At 35.2% G+C, this 10,199-nt stretch overlaps 1 protein-coding gene across 6 annotated transcripts in view; it reads right to left on the bottom strand.

Moving 5' to 3' along the window:
• Positions 1-5,989: 5,989 nt before the first annotated feature.
• Positions 5,990-10,199, bottom strand: part of LOC105382854 (syntaxin-binding protein 5) — a 182,338-nt gene continuing 178,128 nt past the window's right edge. For all 6 annotated transcript variants that reach the window (XM_048629355.1, XM_048629358.1, XM_048629356.1 and 3 more), the window contains 3 exons: positions 9,172-9,267; positions 8,790-8,914; positions 5,990-8,421 (listed from right to left, as the gene is read on the bottom strand). In XM_048629355.1, coding sequence (XP_048485312.1) covers positions 8,159-8,421; positions 8,790-8,914; positions 9,172-9,267 — 484 coding nt within the window. In that variant the 3' untranslated portion in view covers positions 5,990-8,158. The remainder of the gene's footprint in view (positions 8,422-8,789; positions 8,915-9,171; positions 9,268-10,199) is intronic.

Genomic DNA, 10,199 nt, shown 5'->3' with positions numbered 1-10,199 from the left:
AAAGGTTATAATATTCCCAGCGTTTGATACTTTCCTTTCTTATAATAGGAATTACATATACTTAAAATAAGGCGCCAGGTCACATTCAAAGGCAATCATTAAACAAGGTTATAGAAGGCGTATACTTATCATAATAATAGTATAATCGATACGAATAAACTTATAATTATCATGATAGGAATGTAAAGCTATGTTATGCGGTTCAGTTTTTAAATAATCCAGTGAGCGGCGATGTTATTGTAACTAGTTCGCGGTATGAAATATAGCGAATATGGAATGAGGGTTTTTACATCGTCCGAGTAGTGGCGAGTAAACGCGAATTTGTATGGCGCTGGAGAGTCGCCATCTAGCTCTGAGCCATACCATTTTTTGTTGAGTCTCACAGCTCGACCGGTTAAAACCTACACTAGGCTCCCTGAACGAGCCGCGGGGTAATCGCAATTGATAACAATACCCGACGATCACGCTTTTCCCGACAAAACAAGCGTATGATAGCAGTGATCAAAACCTCGCTCCGGGCCGATTATGTGTTTGTAAATAATTTTAATTAATATTATAAAAAGAGGGGCAATTAAAATCGAGCTTTACCCTCCATAAAGAGGATACTCAATGAACTTCGCGAGCGCGATGATAAATATATTTTATAAAATAATTGATAAAAAGTAATATGTCCCGACGGATGCCTTTTGTTGAACAATAAAACATTTTATAAGTATTATTTTTTAGTTTTTTGTTTTACCTTTATGTTTATTGATACGTTGATAGTTAGCAATTAGATCACGTGTAAATATTGGGCGTTATAAATTTTGCTTATAAAGAGTGTTTTATAAAAGTCATAAAACTCCTCTACCCAGGTAGTTACAATTAGAGCAAAGAAGAATATAATCTTAATTGGAATTACGTGAGAGGATTCTCGACACATTATTTCAAAACTAATATAAAGAGTTCCCCAAGTGGAGACCGATGTTATGTATTCATTATTTGAGACTTAAAAGTGCGATGAAAATGTGCCTATGTTATGTAAGAGCTCATTTACGTATAAGTACAAGCGTACAATACGCTTGCAGCACCGTACAGCAATGATGTGTCAATAAATACCTTTAACTATGTTCTGTGATCCGTAAAAACAACGCATATAATTATGTATAGACAAATGTTTCACCTAATATTATTAGAGTAATAATAATAATTATATCTCCCGTTTCATGAGGCCTTCAAATTATGTTTCATTCTTATTGGCTTACTGACGTCTTTATGTATAGGTACTGTATTGTTTGGTACAGTGTAAAATTTGCTGTTTTTAGTAGTTATTTTAAATAACTCCGGTACGGTCAGCTACATAAGTTAATTAGCTATAAATTCTTCGAACCGTCAATATTTGGATGAATAAAAGGCGGATTGTGAGTTTGACAAGGTACAAAATTATATGGCAACTTATGAAGCCGACTGTAGACATTCAAATGTCTTCTGCTTCATCATCATCACTAATAAAATACCATCCTGTATAGAGGATATTATTTAAACGGCATATCTGCAACTGACCCAAGTCCAAAATATTTTTAAAACCTGTCTGGCTAGTTCTGTGAAACCGTTAAGCCATTTTGACAGTGCTGCCACCTATATGGCGCTTCGGTATTTTTCGCTAAACTAATTGCACACGCACTTTTCATATAAGAAATAAGTTGGTTACTTACTTTGAAAACCAAAGTTTGAAACATCTCATATCTAAAACATATCTACATTTTTATTTTACGAAAGTTTTGATTTTGGTTACACACTTGGCAGATATCGATCGAATGTCGAAATAAGCTCAATAGGTCCTACACAGATGTCGAATACGTACTTACCTAGTCTCATATCATTTTTAGATTAAAAGATCGGTAGGCACAATAGTTCATGTTATTTAAAAAACAAGTATTCAATTAATGTTGGTACTTAGCAAAATGGTTTTCCAACCTACCCACCTATTCTTTATTTATAAGAAAGTGCGTGTGTGATCCGTTTAGTGAAATTGTGAATAAGTACAGTTGTATCCAGTGTGTCCAGCCAGACAAAGGTAAATACATACATAATATGTTAATACTTCATGCAATTACTCATCCTACATAATTTACTCACGAACTGCTAATAGTACAGTGCAATATAGCTTAGCTACACAAGGGTTGCATTGAGAAGCGCCGCCGTGTGTGCCAAAATTAGGTTCTAATGGGACTTTCATTGAATTTCTGAAAATTTCACATTTCAAATACATATTTCTATACTGACAAACATATTACGAATTCATATCGTTTAGTTCTTAGTTGTGAAACGGAAGTTTTAAATGTATGAGGTGTGGATTTCAGTAGGTATGTTACTCATAGTTATTGAAAGAACATAATATGTGGCATATGTAGGCATTAATGAATTATTACCTATGTACAAACTTATATAAGAGTTCATTAGCAATTAGAACATACCACAATCCAATTCATTTATGATCAAATTCGAATTCATACAAAAAAATCATCAAATGTATGAACTGTCAAGTATACAGTATAAAGGTCTTCGTACATTATAACAACTCACCGGCGACTCGACTCTATGCTAGACATTGATATTTAAGCCCTGTGTCATATGTTCAAGGTTTAATTTAAAAAAAATGATTATAAAGTAGTGTACAACGAGTGGCCTACGCATCGTACACTAAATGTATATAAAAACTACAGGAGTGTGACTGTGTGAGTAGAGTTGCTGCCGCGTTGGCGTGGAGTTGTTATAATCTGCGAAGACCTTTATACACCTAATCCCTCTTAATTGATCAAACCTCTTTTCTACCAAAATATATTTGAAAAAAGACTTTCTAACAAATTCAACGTTCTACAATTGAGTACCTACCTCCATTTATTTTTATAAAGCAAATTAAACTTGTATTTCTTTTATGAAAATTATTGTAGGTATATATAGAATCTTTGGAAACAATATAAGTGTAATAATTGGAGCTTAGATCATTTTCAATCATACATACAAACCTACTTTACTTTTACAAGCTACATAAGTGGACAAGTATTTAGGGAGTTAAATGTACATAACTACTTATGTTAGTACAGTCTGGGTCAAAGAAACCTGACCCCACTCTGGTAGCAAGACGGGTCAGACCATTCCCCTAATGTACTTACATAACAGTACCGTCAATGTAACTACTTACTTGCATTTTAATAGGACTCTATTCGAATATCTGTGGGGGTGTTAGTAGGGTAGATACTTGCTAAATCCTAATTACTTACATTATTAGATATTAGTCCCATTAACTACATGTTCAGGTTTACAAGGTGCTAAATGTGTGGTTTTGTTGTGAATTTGTGAAACTAAATACTGTACAAAATTAACCCTTTTTATAGAGCTTTGAAGTTTGAAAAAGCAGTGTCGTATGAAACCGTACATACATACTCATTAATCTAATTATAGTTGTTGTTAAGTACTTCAGTTAAGTATATATGTAGGTACCTATATAATTCTTGCGGAAATATACTCGTATAAGTGTGTTCCCTAGATCTTTAAATGTATAACTAAAATAAATTTAAGTTAGGAGACCGATTGGCACTAACGATGTGATTGAGAACAGAGAGTGATTTTTTATCAGTGAACTTCTCGGAGGGTCTATCCAACCTACTGAGCAATTTCCATTTTAGCATAAACTCTGAAATCGTGAAAAAAGGGCACTTTTTGGTCGATCTGCCGAACGCTCATGACGAGTCCTCTGATGAAATTCCTCCCCGTAATGAACATTCGAAAGGACAAAGTTGGTAACTTCGCTAACATTACCAAGGTACCAAAATTATACGTTATGTATCTTAACGGAGTATCTAAATGGTACCTAGGTTGAAACCAGCTAAAATATAAACAAGGTACCTACCTACTTCTACTTACCTACGTTACTCCTTACAAACAACCTAGGAAGGTTGTAAATGTGATGCATTGATCTCTAATTGATGCATTTTATGTTAGGTATTATACTTAACTAGGTATTAACTGTATGCAAAATATAAAACACTGTGAAAGTTAAACAATTGTATTAGTGCAATTAGATAAGCGCCGAATGGCTTTGTCAAATTTTATATAAGTCTAGTATTAATTGGTTATTTGATTTATATTCACGTTTTAATAGTTGTCAATCTGCGATTTCTATAATGTAGGTACAAGAATATGGTACCAAATAGATATCATAGGGCGCTGTGAAAATTCAACCGCTCACTGTGTTGCCAGAAAGCACGGAAAGTGGCCAATCACAGCGCAGCTTTGTCGCATGCGTAGCGATGATTGGTTCGTTGTGGATGCTGCTGCATATGCATACAACACCCTGTGCGTTGTGAATTTTTTCAGAATTTTGAAGGACTTATGTAGAGTTTTGTAGCTAAATATAGGATTTTGTAATTGGCGAATGTGATAGAACATGTGATCCTTATAAGCTGATTCGAGCTCGCTTCCAACGATTTTTACATTGTACAGTGTCTGTTATAATTATAACTTGAATTTTAGATTTCGACCTTCAGCTGACTGTTACCGTCCTTGATGTTCTTCTAAAGGCTTTTTCTTAAGATTTATTACCAGTTTCCTGTTAACTGTATACCAACCTATAAATAAATATGTAACTACATAGATAAAATCATGAAGTTAGGTAGTCTAACAATTTTATATGTTTCATCCCAACTCTGCACGATTTATTCAAATTCTGTGGTGGTACCTAAGTTGTCTTTAGCTTAGATATTTCAATGTAAATGGAGGCTTTGCATGGTCCACGATAGTAATTGTATCCACTGGTCAGCATGGGAAGTGATAGATTTTACTCCGTTCGAGTAGAGGCGAGTAAACGCGAATTTGTATGGCGTGGAAGAGTAGGTATGTGCGTGCGTACGTGATGCACTAGCTCGGCGCCATACAATTTTGAGTCGATTTTGAGGCCCTCAGATCGGTCGCGGGTGCCATGCTAGGCCTTCTGCCATCAATCATCATCATCACCTCACATGTCAGTTTGTCACCCAAATATTGTTATTGTGTCCATGAAGCTGTCGCTGTCGTCTTCATTTAACTTTAAATATATGAATAAATATTATTGAGCAAGTGTGGCTTTTGTATGTAGTGGATCTCTCAGGTAGGAATCAACGTGCTAAATAACCATAATGGGACAAGAAACATCGGATTAAGTACATAAGTACGGAGAGAGAGTCAGTGGAGATAATAGATAGGTATCGAGGAGATTATCGCGTACCGTCTCGTCTGCTTAATTACAGTAGAGTCTTGTTAATCCGACTCACGGAGCATTCGGATAATAGTTAACAAAAAAAAGTCGTTTTCATCAGCCAAACTTCGGATTACATTGGCGTTCGGATAAGCCTGGGTACGGATTATCGAGGCTCTACTGTAATTAATTATCTAAACTGTGGTACCTGTACCTACACTAACTATAGCAACTTGTCAAACTCACAAACTGTCAATGTTTGAACGGTAGGCGGTTTCTGAATTTGACAAGATCCAAAAGTGTATAGCTACTAATGAAGCCGACTGTACCAGTTTAATCGGTCTCGTAGGTTCATGTTTGTGACGGTAGAGGAGAACTGTGCCTTTCGGGCGTGACCCCCTACCAATCCCCGAGCCCCGTAGACCCCGTACCATCATCTGTTCGACTATACTCTGTCCATTATATTATTGGTTTTTAGACATTCGAAATCCCATACATATTTGACGAGTGCAAAGGAAAACCAACTTTACTTACCAGACATAAGGAAACGTCAAAAATACAATAACATAGTGGAAGCTCTATAGGTCGAGCTAGTTGAAGGTTGTAGCGCTAACGATTATTAAATTCAAACAAGCCAATAAGAGTAGCAGTTAAACCTAATACCTAACAGATGGTGGTACAGCGACTGGGCAAATTCAGCGTTATGTATTCTTTAGTTTTAATAAAAAGAGTTGCTCAACTACTAGGCATTTTCAATGAAATGAAACCTCAATGTATATTTTGACATAATTATATTCTCATATTTTCATAATTCATTTATATATAATGACTAATAATCATCTACCAAACTAAATAATCAATATTTTTAACAGCATCATTTATATACAATATGTATAGTTACAGGTTTAGTTTGATTCGCATTATCCGGGGCGCGTCGCGCGGGCGGCGGCGACTGCGAGCCGCGGCTACAAAGTAACAAGAACATTTGCCACAAGTTTCTTTAAGTTATGTACAAATACTTACATTAATTTAGTCCCATAATTTCCAAATGAAAGTGCGCTCGGGTCGTACACTTGCCGACAAACAACAATAAATAGAATTGAGAAAACTTAACTTGATATCTGTACATTAACGCGTATTGCACATCGGCTTGACTCGTAAGATGCTAAATTCAACAGGACTAGAGTACGTTATGGAGATATACAGGAGAGAATGAACGATACTAGGCGTTGTTTTAACCACATTACTCGACCGCGTTGAAGTAGGTACAGGTGGACCACAAAGATGTTGAAATGAAAAAGCTACCATTATGCTAGTATTTAATAGAAAATGGCGCTTCGTCCAAAACTAGAACTTCTTATATTCTGATATATTCTCTGATATGCGATCAAGATATTTCGTTTCTGGTCTAGGTAGGTACTTTTGTAAGTTGTTGGCATTTAATTTAATTTGCTTTAAATTTGAAATCATTTCATCAACAATAATATTTTCTGTTAAAATCAGTTAACATTCATATGAAAATATTATATAATTTCTCAAGCTAAATATTTCCGCTTCATTAATAAAATAATCTGGTTAAAATGTGTGACTTTTAGTTACATAATATGATATCCGAACAGCATAGGGTTTACAATAACATCTAACTTGTCATAATTTTTGCCAGAATTCATAAACAAAACTAACACTAACTAGTAGGTATAATCTAAATAAACATTACAAATGTGTAACAAGTATATAAACACAGCATAAATACAAAGTTTGGCATCCAATATTAAATTACCGCTAACTAAGTAATACAATGAACGAAACTAGCATCTCTATAGAGTATAAAAGTTGAAGCTAAGTGAGGCAAAACATCGGACGTAAAATACTATAGAATAGACAAGGAAGTATACTGAGTAACGAGGATACATGAAGTAGACGAAGGTAACAAGCGAAGCCGCTCGGGACTGTTATTGCCTTGCGATACACTGATACTTACTACAATACTTAGATATTACAAAAATACAAAAGAAACCCGCTTGTTCCTTTAACAACTACAAGGTGGCTATTATGAATTGATGAATAAGCGAGTTTCCCTGTAAAAGACCTATTAGAATAGCGATATACACAATAGACGCCTTACGTCATTAGTTTACATTAAATTTGTATCGCTTTAGTATTAATGTGTAGGTACTAGTACAACACCGACACGACAACGATTGGTCAGGTTTAGTCCTAGTATTGCTATCATTGTGCAGCGCACGCGCCGAACTGCAGGCGACCTCATTTTAACAAAAATTATGTCATCGCTAATAAATGCTAATTAAATAACAACTCTCAGAATAATAGAGCTATATTAATACTAACGGTCACAGCACATTGAATAAGAAGAATGTTTGGACAACGCATTAAAAGAGAAGGTGCGAGCAACGACACAGATTGAAGAGAACATAAAACACTCGCGTATAAATAAATATCCACTCAGAATTGTAACAAAAATTATTGTCATCCAATGCTTAAATTCCCATTCTTTATATTTATATTATACTTTATCCATTTATGTACTCATAATACTTTTTACAGATCAACATCACCGATTATAAATTATTATTTTCATTCATTATATTTAAGTTCATTAGTTCCTTCGTATCTATAAAATTTACAACTACATTATTCATTACCAGTAATAGCACAAGGATAAAACAAAAATAATCTCAAATCAGCGTTACGACCAAAACTCTAAGTCATACGTCGGAACTGGAAAGTAATAAGAGGAGTACACTACCGGTAGGTACATCGTATAAAAAGAGTTGAGTTACTCGATTATTTACATATCACGAATGTACAATACAAGCCTTGCGGCGGCCACTGGAGGCACATGAATAATTGATCCGCGAGCCGGGACGCCCGGCCGCCGCGACCTTAATTGTGCGCACAAAAGTCTAGTCATAAGATCACGATTCACAGCTGGTACCACTTCTTGTCCTTGTACTTGAGCATGAGCTGGTGCGCTGAGGTTGAGAACTGCGCGGCCTCGTGGTGCATGCGCTCCGTGCGGTCCTCGAGCTGGCCCAGCTTCTCCCCGCGCTCCAGCACCAGCATGTGCGCGCGAGATATCTCCGAGGCCGCCGTTGACGCGCGCGTGTTCACGTCCGCGATGCTCGAGTTGGGGCCCACTATCTGCTTCGCTATGGCCCGGTTCGGCTTGCCGCTGCCTTCGCCGACTGGAAATGGAAATAGTCAGGTATTTATAGGCAGCAGGTAAAAACACATTAAAAAAAAGAAAAATAAATATAATGCCTAAATTGAAAAAAATACCTTCAGACAGGCCATATTATTTACAATGTAACTAGAAATCCGAAAAAAAACCCAGTCAAGTGCGAATCAGATTCGTGCACACGAACCTATTAAATTGGATTCTAATACGTATATTTTGTCCCAAGAACACATAACTTTGTTTTTCACACTTCTTGTAGGAAAAACGTTAGTAATTTGGTGGTTAAGTAAAATGAATGAATGAAATATAAAAGCAAATGTCTATTTTTCAGAATTATCTTAAAATTGAAAATAGTAATATAATTATTGTACTTACAAAGTTCTTCTCTATCAAGCGGACGGGAACCTCCCCCGAAGAGTCCTCTGAAGAAGCTCTCCTTGGGTGGCTCGGGCATATCGCGGGGTAAAAATAACTCCCCAAGCATCTCGTTTAGTTGTTGACTGAAAGTAAAATAAACGTTAAGTACGTATAAATAAGTCATCTAAATATACATTATACAAGTCAATATTCCACTGGATCCCCGATTATGAATTTTCATGTTATTGATATTCTATGAACCAGATAATGTCAATAGCCTCAAGAATAAGTTAGCAACGAATTGAAATCACACAAGAATTAATCGAAACAATCCTTATTCTTCTTAAATATAACATGATGAAATCCGTAAAGCAAATCCAAGCGTAAACATATAACTTACCAGAATTCGATATCAATCGTGAATTTCTGTATTTCAGTCGGTGACGCGAGGTACAGTCCATGACCTCTATTGCTGAAGCAAAACGTTTTTGCTATCCTGAAAAATTATTTGTACTAATTAATTAACAAAACAAGTTTAAATGCAGAACACGTTACATATTTACGATAAATATACGGCGATAATTTGTCCTTCGGTAATCGATTTAAAACTTTGAAATAATCTTATACTAAATTTGCAGCACCACAATGAGCTGAAATAAAACGTCAATTTCTTAACATACATAAGACGTTATTTATGTATAGTTATGTTGTTGATAAAAAGTATATTATATGACATGTATTAATTGTTGATTAACGATTAAAATAATACCTATAATTTATTTATATACATTGAAATGTCTCACCTTATATTCCTTTTGAATGATATCTATATAATCAAATTTGAGCTAAATTTCAAAGCCGTACAAGAAAATACGTAATTAAGCTTCTAATAACTTTACATTTAGAAAATTATAACATTCAGAAGCACGTTCATGCCCGAAGCATATATTTTACAGAAGAAAATAAGAACGGAAAGTTCTATCTAATTGAAGAAGAAACTGCAGTAAGGCAAAATATAACAATAGTGATTAGTTATAAAAACGTAATCAATAGTGTAATAGCGTGTTTTGTAGACGAAGACAAGGTGTGTTTTGTAACCAATATAATATGTAGATATATATGTATGTATATATTTTATGTAACGAGTAACATCAGTATTCTTTCAACACGAACGTAACACTACAAGAGTCCAAGCAGATTTTAAGCATCATTCTAAGTTGAGCAATTCACAGACCTGTTTACTACCAAACACATTCCATATCCATCTAATGATTTGCTCAACTATTTAAAAAAATACTCGAAACTTTTGTCAAGACAGCGGGGGTTGGGATAACGAAGCGACAAACTGATCTCAATCCGTTTTTACAATAACAAATATGAAGGCGACAGAGGCTCTCTCACAAACAACGTGATAGTCACAAGTGGCAT

The sequence above is a fragment of the Plutella xylostella genome, chromosome 23 (assembly GCF_932276165.1).
Source record: "Plutella xylostella chromosome 23, ilPluXylo3.1, whole genome shotgun sequence".
Lineage (NCBI taxonomy): Eukaryota > Metazoa > Arthropoda > Insecta > Lepidoptera > Plutellidae > Plutella > Plutella xylostella.
This window is presented reverse-complemented; position numbering and strand designations above follow the sequence as displayed.